Consider the following 14,245-nt stretch of genomic DNA (forward strand, 5'->3'; position numbering starts at 1 on the left):
GTGCTCTGTAGACAAAGGTTTTCAATCTCTTTTTAAAATTTATTTTGCCCTTTGCCTTTGGGTGGAATGGCAAAATTAGGACAAGTTTGTTCCAATGAGCTAATAATAATAATAATAATAATAATAATAATAATAATAATAATAATAATAATAATAGCAATAATAGAATAATTTTTATTACTATATTTATTAGCCCATATAAAATTATTATATAAATATAATACAATAATAATTTTATCATTGCATTTATTAGTAGATACAGAATTATTATTGTTATTGTTATTATTATTACTACTACTATGATCTTATTGGAGCAAACTTGTCCTAATTTTGCCAGTCCACCCAAAGGCAAAGGGCAGGGGAAAAAAGAGATATTGGAGTATAATAATAATAATAATAATAATAATAATAATACAAGCTCACTGGCACAAACTTGTCCTAATTTTACCATTCCACTAAAAAGCAAAGGGCAGGGAAAAAATACTGGAAATTTTATATTATTATTGTTATTATTATTATTATTATTATTATTATTATTATTATTATTATTATTATTATTATTATTATTATTAATAATAATAATAATAATAATAATAATAATAATAATAATTCCTCCTTCCATGTACAATCAGAGTACCTGGGAGTCCTGTGCTACTTCAGAGGGAAAACATGCTGCATAAAGCATGGAAAAGTTTAACACAAAATGGGGATTGTTTTGGAAAGTCAGATAACGGGGGAAGTTCAACCTTTTTAAAACTGATGAAAGTAGATTGGACAAATCAGCAAAAAGCAAAATATGACCCCAATTCTGTCTCTTGCAGGAGAGGCAATGGGAGGAGCTGCCCTTGCCCATGGCTGATTTTGATGAGTGATTTGCACATGGATCATCCCAAAATAAGGAACCCAAAATGTGCTGCCCAGAATTTTGCCATATTTACCATTTTCCCAGTGTTTTGCTGCTCTGTATTTGGTGCTGACTGTGCCAGGCTGGCAGGGCTTGGCCCCAGCCGAGTCCCACAGAAGCACAGGCTCATCGCAGGGAATGGGATAAGGAGGGAATTGGGGGTAAAGTGAGAAAAGTCATGGCTTGATAGCACTGAATGATGGAATGGTTTGGGAAGAGACCTTAAATCCCATCCAGTGCCACCCCAACCATGGGCAGGGACACCTCCCACTATCCCAGGGTGCTCCAAGCCACATCCAACCTGGCCTTGGGCATTCCAGGGATCCAGGGGCAGCCCCAGCTGCTCTGGGCACCCTGTGCCAGGGCTCAGCACCCTCACAGGGCAGGATTTCTCCCCAGTATCCCAAACTCTGTCAGTTTAGGTCCATTCCCTGTGTCCTGTCCCTCCATCCCTTGTCCCCAGTCCCTCTCCAGCTCTCCTGGAGCCTCAGGCCCTGGAAGGCTGGAGGGAGATGAAGTTTAGCACCCAAACCTGGGGTTTATTAGGAGAGGAGAGCACCCCCTGCTTGCTCCACCTCTCCTCCAGTGTGGAGAGCCTGGTTCAAACATGGCTTAAAGAAAGAGGCCATGAAGGTATTCAGCTAAGGGAAAAGCAGCCTTTCCCAGGCTTGGTCCTGTAAATAATTAAGGTTCTCAGCCACCTTTTATATAAACAACAAGATTCTCAGACCGTTTCCTCAAAAACAAGCGATATTCTGTCCTTGGCTGCTCCGGGAACAGATGGCCATTCTGAGAACAGATATAAAGGTTTTGAGAACTTTTCATATCATGGTGAGAACACTGATCTTGGTTTCAATAAATTAACTTCAGGTACTGTAAACAAAAGGAGGAGCTGAAGTTTTCTCTACAGCCTATCGGGAGCTCAGGTTTTGCAATATGCATGAAGTGAATTAACACTGTTATAAAAAGTGCCTGGTTGATCAATAAATCGGAGTCAGATGCTGAAGCAACAAAGGTGGGTCGCTCCCTTCACTTCAACACTCCAGCACCCTCAGCCACCAATCCTCACCCAGGACATTGGGGACAACTCCCAAGGGAGCCAGGACACCCAGGGGTGTCCCTGTCCCAGTGCCAGCAGGGAGGGAACAACTCTCTTCCCATCTGGTGTCTCTTTGGGATATATTAAACTTGTGCTCTGAATTCGGCCAGGGAAGTCATTTTGGGGACACAGCCCTGAATTCTTCCCCCTCCACTTCCACAGACACAGACTGAAAGAGCAGCTTAGATTTGAACTGCCTCATTTATAACCCATCCCAACAAATGGCCTGAAGCAATTGTGTTCCAGACTTTCAGCTGGGACTCCTGGGACTTGGGATGTGAATTCCTAGAAAACACCAAAACATTCCTTTAACAGAAAGCAGAGCTGCAGTTTTTAGTGGTGGCTGTTCCCCCGGGTCAGAGCACCAACACCCAGCTGTCCTCAGCTCCTGCAGCCACTCAGGAATCTCACAGAGGTGCAACAATTCCTTGAAGGCACACCAGAGCTTGTTCCACAGGAGTTTTCAGCAGAGATAGAAACCCCACTCGTGTTTTTTGTTACCTATTTTCTCCTGGCTCATGTAAATCCTCACAATTCACATGCAGCAGAGCACCCCCAAAATGAGAGGAAAATGAGTTTTCCTGAGTGCTGGGTGAAAAGAACAGGAATGGAAATGGAGGGAGAAGATGAGGAGGGCAGAGCAGCTGCTGGCAGAGCTCACAGTCATGTCCTGCCCATTTCTAACAAACCTTTCAAACCTCTGCAATTCTTTCAATATCGTCAATTTTATTACAAGAACAATTTAAGACAGAACAAAAAATAATGGCAAACCCAAATATTTTTTAAAAATTTAATATGCAATCCTTAAGAAAGAGACTTTACAAGCCTCAAATGTTAAATAATCTCTTTGCTGGCTGTGGTTGCAGAGCACTCAGGATGTGCTGATCTTTCACAGCACGTGGTGCTGCTGGTGGAACTCCACTCTCCTGCACTCTGACACCCAGCAGCAGTGCAGAGATGAAAAGGAAATGTTTCCTTCCATTGTTTTATTGCTGTCTCATCCCACTGATAAGGTGGCTTTTAGTCTGCACAAGTTACCTCTAAATTTGGCAGGGACAAAACCTCTTGTCCTCCCCAGTTACTGTTCATCCACATAAATTCTGCTGACTTCAGAAAGGAGAATAAATGAATGATTGGAAAAAAAATATTTTTATGCAGGAAATACACTGACCCATACAATTAACACATTAATAATCATCAACTTGGAACATTAATTGCATGACTCAGAGTGCCTGAAGTTTTTATTTAAAAACCCCCAGACCTGCAGCACACAGAGGCCAAGGGGTGGGGGTGTCTGAGGCCTTCAGACACTCTGAGCTGGCTCTGACTTCAAAGGATGAATCACCAGGATCTGGTTGGTATCAGCAGCACTGGCCTGCACAATAAATAAATAAATGAGCCCACTCAGCCCTTCCCTGGAGGGGTTTCTGTCTCTTGGCCACAGGGAAATGATGCAGCTTGTCTGCAAGCAAACTTCTCATGTTACATAAACCAAGGAAAACATATTTGTATAGCAAGGGGTTCCTGAAATAGCCCCTGGAATTTTGAACAGAGCAACCATTCTTTCCAGGGTTTCAGGATGTATTTCAGCAAGAACAAAGACACACTTTTTGTATTTTCTTTTTTTTACTCTTTCCTTCCAATCTGGGTAAAGCAGCAAATGCTGTGTCCACCACAAAGTTAAAACAGCTCCCCAGTGCAGAGCAAGCCTGGAGAATCCTGAATGCAAACAAACCTGTGCCCATCACAAAGTTAAACAGCTCCACAGTGCAGAGCAAGCCTGGAGAATCCTGAATGCAAACAACCCCAAATAATTTGATACAGACATCAGAATCTGCAAACAACAATAAATTTGTTTATAGCAACATGAGACTGGCTGCCAGGGGATAAATTACTGATCTTGCTGGCTACAGGTGCACCAGTGTTTGAGCTCCTGGCAATCTTGTACAATCATTTTTTACTATTTAAGAGCAGTTCTAACAGAAGGAAAAGCAAAACTTTTTAGTTTGCAGCTGGTGCTTCAGAAGAGCATCATCCTACCTTCAGGCACCCCCAACGGCCCTGGGAACTTCTCATTTGCCTTTAATTATGCGCTTTACTCATTAAGAGCTTCAACTCCTGCAGTGTGTGTGTCTCAGGCCAGGGTGGGAGCCACAGCTCTGCTGTCAGGCTGCAGGTTGATGAGGGAGTTGCTGGCCTGGGCCAGCTCTGCAATGGACACTCGGCCTCGCTGCCTGATGTACTGGGCCACGGCTGCCATCTCCTCTGCTGTGATGTAGATGAACTTTCCCCGGTCATCAATCACACCTGCAGGGCAAACACAGCACTGAGAGGTTCCCCTCACCTCCCCAGGCATCACTCACTGCCTTGGGAGGGGGTGTTCCAGCTGCTGAGGCAACAGGAACATCCCATTCAGCTGCCTAGGCCAGGCAGGATTTTATTTTCTGGCCACTGCTGGGAGCTGGAAGAGCAGCCCAGGGCCCTGGGAATGCTCCTCTTGCACCAAGGAACACATCCTGGCACTGGGAACAGCTGGCTGGGAGCTCCACAGCAGCTGCTGCAGGGATCCCAGAGTGTCCTGAGCTGGATGGGACTCACCAGGATCACTGATCCAGCTCCTGGTCCTGCACAGACACCCCAAAAATCCCTGAGCATCCCTGGGAGTGTGGTGTTGTAGTGTGTGGTTTGAGTTTTTGTATTGCTCCTCCATTTTATGTATTGAATCCCCCCTTTTATATGAAATGGTTCTGCCCTTCCCAGTTTTCCCGCCACACGCCCGGCTGCAGTGTGGTCCAGACTCTCCTGGAGCTTTGGCTGATTTGGGGTAGTGCCCATTCCCTGGGGAGCCTGGGCAGTGCCCAGCACCCTCTAGGGGGAAGAACCTTCCCTGATCTCCATAAATCCCCCTGACCCAGCTCCAGCCATTCCCTGGGTCCTGTCCCTGTCCCAGAGAGCAGAGCTCAGAGCTGCCCCTGCGGATGAAGCTGCAGAATTTGATGAATCTCCCCTCACGCCAAGTGCCCTGAGCTGCTCCTCACATGGATTCCTCTCCACACCCTTCCCCATCCTAACCCTGTTTTTCCTTAGAACTAGATCCTTATAAATAAACTAGACACATTAAAATAGATTAAACTTATAAAATTAGATCCTACTAGATCCTTATAAATAAAATATAAGATATAAAAAACCCATTTGCAGCTGGCTGCTCAGCAACCCCAAAAGGCCTTCAGCAGATGGGTAAATAACTAAAATATAAATCTAGCTATCAAGTCCTACTAGATCCTTAGAACTAGATCCTTATAAATAGATTAAACTAGATAGATTAAAATAGATTAAACTTATAAAATTAGATCCTACTAGATCCTTATAAATAAAATATAAAATATAAAAACCCATCTGCAGCTGGCTGCTCAGCAAGCCCAAAAGGCCTTCAGCAGATGGGTAAATAACTAAAATATAAAATATAAATCTAGCTAGCAGGTCCTACTAGATCCTTAGAACTAGATCCTTATAAATAGATTAAACTACATACATTAAAATAGATTAAACTTATAAAATTAGATCCTACTAGATCCTTATAAATAAAATATAAAATACAAAAACCCATTTGCAGCTGGCTGCTCAGCAAGCCCAAAAGGCCTTCAGCAGATAGGTAAATAACTAAAATAGAAAATATAAATCTAGCTATCAAGTCCTACTAGATCCTTAGAACTAGATCCTTATAAATAGATTAAACTAGATAGATTAAAATAGATTAAACTTACAAAACTAGATCCTATTAGATCCTTATAAATAAAATAAATATAAAATATAAAAACCCATTTGCAGCTAACTGCTCAGCAAGCCCAAAAGGCCTTCAGCGGATGGGTAAATAAATAAAATATAAATATAAATCTAGATACCAAGTCCTACTAGATCCTTAGAACTAGATCCTTTTAAATAGATTAAACTAGATAGATTAAAATAGATTAAATTTACAAAACTAGATCCTAATAAATAAAATATAAAAACCCATTTGCAGCTGGCTGCTCAGCAAGCCCAAAAGGCCTTCAGCAGATGGGTAAATAAATAAAATATAAAACATAAATCTAGATATCAGGTCCTACTATACTAGATCCTTAGAACTAGATCCTTATAAATCGATTAAACTAGACAAACTTAGATTAAATATATAGATTTAATAGTTTAAATTTACATTTAAATTATTAAAATTAAAAATATATAGATTAAAATTATAAATTATAAAACTAGATAGATTAAAATACATTAAACTTATAGAACTAGATCCTACTAGATCTTTAGAACTAGATCCTTATAAATAGATTAAACTAGACAGAATAAACTTATAAAGTATAAATACATTAAATATATATTAAAATTATTAATTTTAAAGTATTAAAATTAAAAAGATAGATATTAAAATTATAAACATATTAAACTAGATTAAACTTTTAAAACTAGATCCTACTAGATCCTTATAAATAAAATATAAAATATAAAAACCCATTTGCAGCTGGCTGCTCAGCAAGCCCAAAAGGCCTTCAGCAGATGGGTAAATAACTAAAATATAAAATACAAATCTAGCTATCAAGTCCTACTAGATCCTTAGAACTAGATCCTTATAAATAGATTAAACTAGATAGATTAAAATAGATTAAATTTATAAAACTAGATCCTAATAAATAAAATATAAAAGCCCATGTGCAGCTGGCTGCTCAGCAAGCCCAAAAGGCCTTCAGCAGACGGGTAAATAAATCAAATATAAATATCTAGCTATCAAGTCCTACATGATCCTCAGAAGGGGAATGGCACTGGAATTCTGTCTCTGCCCCAGGAAGGATTTTCTGCACCAGCAGCTACAGAAGATCCCCTCTGTGCTTTGGCTGTCACCTGTCAGGGTGCCATCTGCCATCAGGTCCTGGATTCTGTTAATTGCATCCTGTGCAGAAGAGAAAAAGGAGTAACAGACTGATCAAAAGGGAAGCAAAAACCATTTCACACGTTCAGATCAGCTCCAGAGGTTCACCTTGAAATCCCTCAGGGTTAAGGAATTCAGTACTCCCACACAGAGAGATGGAATCAGCCCTTTGGTCTTAGAGGGGTGATTTTCTTTTGTATTTTGGGACGTTCCAGTTAAATTCCCTACCTCTTAAAAGAGATTTTTATTGCCATTACTTGGCTGTTTCAAGGAGCAGGGGGTTACAGGAATGTTCCCATGGAAAGGCTGTGCAGAGCCATGAAGTTCCATGCAGCACTGAGGTCCTTCTCCAAGGTCCTTGCTCAAAAATTCCATATTTTTTGTATCTTTTCCTGCTCCTTTTAGGAGCAAACCTCTCCTAGCAACCCAAAGCAACAACTTGTTAAATTTATGGCTGGGTTTACTCCACAGTTACTCCAAGCATGCAGTTCCACTGCACCTTTACCAAGGTTTGTAGATGTCTACCTCTCTTTCTTGTTGTTATATCACTGCAGAAGGCAATTATAATTTAGATTTTAACTAGATAAATTCCTGTAATAACCCACAACATTTAAATAGAGTTCTGGTTTAAGAGGGAGACAAAATTTAGCAAAATTAGTATTTCCACCGCAAAAGTCAAGTTTTGTTTGTTTTTTTTTACCTGTGTCCTTAAACCCAGATGTGAAGCCATGTCCTCCAGCTGGATAACTTTTGTTTTCTGTGGAAACAAACAAGAGTTAAGCTGATGAATGAGAAAGCTGGGATTTTTTTTATTTTTTTCCATTCCAATAAAAAATGCATTAACCAGACGAAGCAGAACTTGTTCCTTTGAGTAACTTTTCCTAGCAAGCACTTTCCTGTGATGAAAAAATCTGAGGTTACCTAAAGCAGGGAGCTCTGTGGAAAGACTGAGTGCTCTGACCCACATCTGCCAGCCTTGATTGATCCTGGACTTTTCCTCACACTGGGATGAGCACAAGGACTCTGCTCCTGCACCTCCTGAGTTTCTCAGCTTCTCCCTTAAATTTCCAGAGTGTTTTATCAACATCCCTTTATTCTTTCAGGGATGTTTCAAAGCACCTTTTAAAACATCACTGGTGTGTATCAGCACTTCCATAAAAGCCAGGCAAGACTGGCAGCATTAAGTGCTTTAGTTCTGTTTTACTGATGCCATGTGTATTAATGCCATAATAATCTTCCTAAGCAAGCCAACACCTTATTAAAATTGTCAGTGCTGGAAGTGCACATCGTCATTTTGCTTTCTGACAGATTCTTCCTGCAGCTTTTCTCAGTTAAGGCACAGCCACCACTGCTCCCATCTGGTTTTGTGCTTCTCCAGAGAAAACACCTGCAGGGCTTGTCTGCAGCTACCTGGGTCCTGTTTTCTTCTCTGCCAAAGTTTTAGGAACTCATCTGTTTAGGCTGCAAAAGGATGCAGTGTTTGTAAGGAGCTTGGGAAAGACAAAAGTGTTGGAAAGCTCAGTTAATATTCAGGTTTATATTCCTAAAATCCATTTATGTACAGCCACAGGAGCTGCATCTCCAGTAACAAATTAAAATACTTCAAACAAGGAAATCCTTTGTTTCTGGTCTTGAGAGCACACTGGGAGGCCACTGAAGAAATCAAGAGAGGCTGAAATAGATGAATCTTTTTCATTAATGAAACCAGACCCAAAAGGAAGGCACACACAGATTTAGCAGCTGTGAAGTTTGATGCAGCCAAGCTAGAGAACTGAATACCATGGACTGAACACATGGAACTGGAACCAGTCCATGGAATTCAGTTCTCAGAGCTGGGAACTGCCAACATTCGTCACATCTTCTTTTAAAGGGACTGGGGGGGGTTGGTGCAAATCAACACATCTCCACATCAACAGGAGAAACAGGACTTAAACCTTCCCTTAAAGATATTTCCCTCAATGACCAAGTTTAGTGGGAGTTTTCCAAGACAGGTCCTGCTGGGAATGAGAGCCCAAGGGGGTGGGATGAGGGTGCACCCTCCACACTCTGGAATACAACAATTGAGGTCCCAAGGGAATAAAACACTTCTCCACATGCATCATGTTCTAGAGACAGGCTTAGCAACAAAAAAAAAAAAAAATCCATATTTTCCTGAATTAATTTCATTTTAGGGGTGATGCTGCTGCTGTCCTCAGCAAGAGGCTGCATTTTGCTCCCAACACCCTTAAGAATAAAGCACAGGGTGAGCAATCTCCAGTCAATGATACCAGCATAAGAAATTATTCAGCAGAAGAGCTAAATTCAATTTTACTTAAAAAAAAAGCCAATTCCTCTTAATTTATACATTTTTTTCCTGACAGCTACGAGCAGCTCAGCACTGCTTCCTGTCAATGGCTTCTGTGAACAGAACAGAAATACATAATCTATACACTAAGCACAATCTCAAGATTAAAGAAAAATACTTAAAACTTGAGAAAGAAAGCAATGCCCCAGTTCTGCAGCTCAGCTCTGCAGAGGAAATCAGGTGTCGAACATTCAGACTTGGGTTTCCAGCCCAACTTTAATTTCTCTGACGTCAAGATGAAGTGACTGATAGAGAATTTTGTGCTGAAACACTCAACTGGGAGTTTGTGACTAATCTGGTCCATCCACCACAACCCCAGGGCCAATGGGCAGAGTCTGTGTCATCCCCTGGAAAGCTCCCAGTGCTTGTGGAAGATCCCAAAGAACACTGGAATTTCCTTTTTTGACCTACAGCAGAGTTTTGCAGGGCTCTGTTCTGAGCTCCTGTCCAGAACTTCCAAAGGACTCCCCAAAGAGAATTATCCATGAGGCAAATCTCTAACTCCAGGAGATAAATCTGCTGTAAATTCACGGTTTTGCTGTGAAAAATGTGAGATTTTGGGATATAAATTGGTTAGCAGCTCACTGAGTATCAAGTGATACAGCAGCAAGTGATTTGTTTGCTGGAGAAGCCTTTCACCCGGGTCACACATCCTGATAGTTCAGATTCCAGTAAAAGAACAAAGGGATTCATTAGGAAAAAAAGATTTGCATGCCAGTGTTGGAGTGAGAGGAGAAAAATGCATCTGACCTTTGATACAGCAATTTGCCCTCACAGATCAAAAGCACAAATGAGCACAGCCCGGGTTTTAAACACCCAGCCACACAATGGGAGGGAAGGGAGACTGACACACCCTGGTTAAAACAAGGCAGCTGCTTCTCAAAGTGCTCTCCTGAACATTAAAAAACCATGTAGGATAGAAAAAAACTGAAGGAATGACAAGAAAAGTTGGGATTGAGCTTTCCAGTGCCAGTGTTGGAGGCTCAAAAACACCCTCCAGGTACAGCAGCAATCCTTCCTGTTTTTAACATGCTTTTAAATCAGTGGCTGATGCTCACAAACAAAAAATCCCGAATGCCCCAAAAAATCCCAATCCACAGCAAACATTGCTTCCATAAACTCTGAGGGAGATCCACCAGGCCACATCCTGCCCCAAAAGCCAGGACCCAGCTGGAATTAAATTATTTTAGATAATTGTGTTTGTGCTGGTTCAGTAAATAACAATTACCGAAGGGATCACTTTTGTTACTTGTTGAATATTTAAATAAATGAAAGAGGAAGTAAAGATTGTGACAGAAGGTATTTCACACCATCTAAGGAGAAAAACCAAAGGCACCTTACCTTAACATATTCCAGGAATTCCATAAGAAAGCTGCGAGACTGGAGACAGCAAGGAAAACAATTTTAATTTTGGATTCATAAGCATTAAATGCATCAAAAACTTGCTGAGGAAAAATACTATAAAAGTGTTCAGATTGCATAATTCCTAAATTTTAACTACACACACCGAGATATTGAACTGAGAAGAAAAATAATCTAGATTTAATCTTTACAAGGGGCTCAGGTACAATTCAAGTACTTCATGAGCATTAAATGCATCAAAAACTTGCTGAGGAAAAATACTACAGAAGTCTTCAGATTGCATAATTCTTTAGTTTTAACTACACACACTGAGATATTGAACTGGGAAGTAAAATAATCTAGATTGAATCTTCACAAAGGATTTCTGACAGGTATTTTCGAGACAATGTGGCTCAGGTACAATTTAAATATTTAATGAGCATTAAATGCATCAAAAACATGCTAAAGATAAATACTATAAAAGTGTTTAAATTGCATAATTCCCAAGTTTTAACTACACCCATTGAGATATTGAAGTGGAAAGAAAAATAATCTAGATTGAATCTTCACAAGGGATTTCTGACAGGTATTTTTTGAGAAAGAATATGGCTCAGGTACAATTTAAATATTTCCCAAAAGGTTATCATACAATTTTTTATTCTTCACATCATAAATACCCTGAAATAACCACATCTGGGTGAGTTTAAGCATCATTAAATCCCACACCCAGGCCATTCTGTGCAGAGGAAAAGCCAGAGTGACTCAGGAGCTGCAGCTGGGGAGGCTCAGGCATTTCAGAGCCCTGCACCTGAAATGCAGCGAGCAGAGCAATGCAAACACTGTGCAGTGCAGCTGAAAGGAGATCAGGTTACTCTGGAACCACGGGAATCAATCAGCCTTAATTAACTGGTGAGCTCTGGAGGCAGGAGGTGATTTCCAGCAGAGCCAGCTTTGCCAACAGGACACTGAAATGCTTCAGAACCTCAGGCACCACGAGGCCAGGCTGGCTGCTGCATTTCCTTCTCATTTCTGCTGCCTCCAAATAACTCTGTACTCTGTTATTACTTCTGAATGTGACTTTTAAATCACCTGCAATTCAAGTTCTAGCTCCCCTAACACCCCTACTAAAATTATCTCAGGTTAAGATGCAGGCATCTCAAACTCTTTTAGGTGAGGAATCTAAACCTTCTCTGTTCTGACATCAGGCATCTCAAACTTTTTTAGGTGAGGAACCTAAAACCTTCTCTGTTCTGACGCCAGGAATCTCAAACTGTTTTTAGTGAGGAAGCTAAAACCTTCTCTGTTCTGACATCAGGGATCTCAAACTCCTTTAGGTGAGGAACCTAAAACCTTCTCTGTTCTGACATCAGGAATCTCAAACTTTTTTAGGTGAGGAAACCTAAAACCTTCTCTATTCTGACATCAGGCATCTCAAACTCCTTTAGGTGAGGAACCTAAAACCTTCTCTGTTCTGACATCAGGCATCTCAAACTCCTTTAGGTGAGGAAACCTAAAACCTTCTCTATTCTGACATCAGGCATCTCAAACTTTTTTAGGTGAGGAACCTAAAACCTTCTCTGTTCTGATGTCAGGCATCTCAAACTTTTTTAGGTGAGGAACCTAAAACCTCCTCTGTTCTGACATCAGGCATCTCAAACTGTTTTTGGTGAGGAATCTAAACCTTCTCTGTTCTGACATCAGGCATCTCAAACTCTTTTAGGTGAGGAACCCTAAAACCTTCTTTCTTCTGGCATGGAGAGAGATAATTTCTCCTTGACAGGCAGCTGTAGGAACATGGACAATCACCACATTCCAGTCTGAAGGGTGTTTAAAGTGGAACACAGCCATATTTAGGGATAATCTCATCTCCTAACAGGACAGGGACAGATTTTTGAAGGAATTGTCAATGAAAGTGTGCATTTTTTGCTGTTCACTGCAATTCCCCATCAGCAGACAGAACTTTTGCTGTTAATCCTGGTGTGATGCAGGAATTTTTCTTGATGGGAAGGGATCCATCAAGGGAACCTGTAGTGAGTCAGTGGTGCTTGACACTGGGCACAATCTGCTGTGCTCAAAGCCACTCTCAGTCACACTAAAGCAAATCCATTTAATTCCAGAGTCCCTTCAGCAGAGCAGCAAATGCACACATGGCCCTGAAATAAATCCTTCCCCAGAAATGCACTGGACAGCTCAAACTGGCAGATGCAACCCAAGAGCAACTGCAGGATGTGAGGGCAAATAAATGGTGTCTAACAGGTTTTCAGCAGACAAAACGAGAATTCTGCCTCTCACAACAGCAAAACTTTTTCAGGTTTGCTGTGATTTTATATCAAATATCACATTTCAGCCACCATCCCCAGCAGCTCTGCAGGCAGCCACAGGAGCAGCAGTGTGGGTTTGTCCTGAATATTCCCTTATCAGAAGAGCTTGGTTTTTAATTTGATTTCACAGCAGCTCTCTTGGTGTAGAAAATCAAGCCAAACCCAAATAATTGCCCCCTAGGTGTGTGGGCACTTTCAAACTCCAAATTCAGCGTTACTGGCTCAGTCTCTGTGGGTGAGGCAGAGCTGCTGACAGTGAGGGATAATCTGAATTCCAGGATGAGTTTTATTTCAGTTCTTAGACACAAGGAGGACAGAACTCATTTCCAGCAAGTTCTCTCAGAACTCAAATCCCCTGTAGGGGCCTGCTGTGAGGAACAGCAGCATTCCCCAGGAAATATTCCAGGGTTAACCCGTGCCACAGACACAATTCAGCTGTCACAAGCAAAAACCTTTGGCTGACTCCTACTTTTCATTTCATTTTGCACAAGACAGAATGCAGCAAGTCTGACAGGAGAGGGGGAACTGCAGAACCAGCCTGACATACCTGCTCCTCTGTCATTGACTCTTCAACCCCTTCCTCTTCAACCACAAAACTCTCCTTCAGCTTCAGGTACTCTTCATATTCTCTCTTCTCCTCCTCTTCCTTTGCCTTCCTTTTTTCCTCTTCCTGGGCAGAAAACACGACAAGTGGTCAAGTTTGCTTTTTCCCAAGTCAGGTTTGAAGTGAAGCAGCATCTTCCTGCTCTGCAGCCAGCACACAAAAAGTTTTAAAAATGAGTTTAAGCCATCCCTTGATGGCATAACCAATTTCAAAAGCCACTCTTGAGGCAGTGACCACCTCACAGCCAGGGCTGGTTCTCAGCAGAGCTGACAGAAAACCTCTTAAATAGCAACCTGCCTGCTTCATTTGCATCCATCTGCTCTGCTCACAGGAAGTCCCTGCCCCTCCCTGCTCTCTGATGCAATATTCACATTTTTGGTCGAAGCAGAACCAGCCCCAGGTCTGCTCTGCCACTGCAGGACAATGGGAGAGCTCAAAAGGATTACAGAAAGTTTCAGGTAAAATCAAGTTTTCAAGGAAAATCTTGTGAAAACTTTGTTCCTACATGGAAAATATATAAAATTAAATACTATCTAAATTATTATACTAAGTATTTTAGGCACAAGGGTGATTGTATTAACAAAAGGAGTTTTTTACTTTTACTTTTTGTTTGTTAAAAAGCCCTAGGCTTTTAGTTATCTGCAAGAAAAAAACTTCATGGCCTGCCCTGAAACAAATAACAAAGCTTTAAAGGCCACAATAAAGCTGAATCTC

The 14,245-nt window shown here is 41.2% G+C and overlaps 1 protein-coding gene across 2 annotated transcripts in view; it reads right to left on the minus strand.

The window, feature by feature from the left end:
• Positions 1-3,610: 3,610 nt before the first annotated feature.
• Positions 3,611-14,245, minus strand: part of DDRGK1 (DDRGK domain containing 1) — a 51,244-nt gene continuing 40,609 nt past the window's right edge. Inside the window, exons 5-10 of one of the 2 annotated variants that reach the window (XR_012580347.1) lie at positions 13,475-13,597; positions 10,607-10,645; positions 7,622-7,678; positions 6,894-6,942; positions 3,739-4,310; positions 3,611-3,666 (exon numbers count right to left, since the gene is read on the minus strand). Coding sequence is in view for 1 of the 2 variants with exons in the window: in XM_074540572.1 (XP_074396673.1) it covers positions 4,138-4,310; positions 6,894-6,942; positions 7,622-7,678; positions 10,607-10,645; positions 13,475-13,597 (441 nt within the window). In the remaining variant the exon portion in view is untranslated. Of the gene's footprint in view, positions 4,311-6,893; positions 6,943-7,621; positions 7,679-10,606; positions 10,646-13,474; positions 13,598-14,245 lie in introns of both variants that reach the window. The other variant, XM_074540572.1, reaches the window with a different exon arrangement.

This window comes from Zonotrichia albicollis, chromosome 5, assembly GCF_047830755.1.
Source record: "Zonotrichia albicollis isolate bZonAlb1 chromosome 5, bZonAlb1.hap1, whole genome shotgun sequence".
Lineage (NCBI taxonomy): Eukaryota > Metazoa > Chordata > Aves > Passeriformes > Passerellidae > Zonotrichia > Zonotrichia albicollis.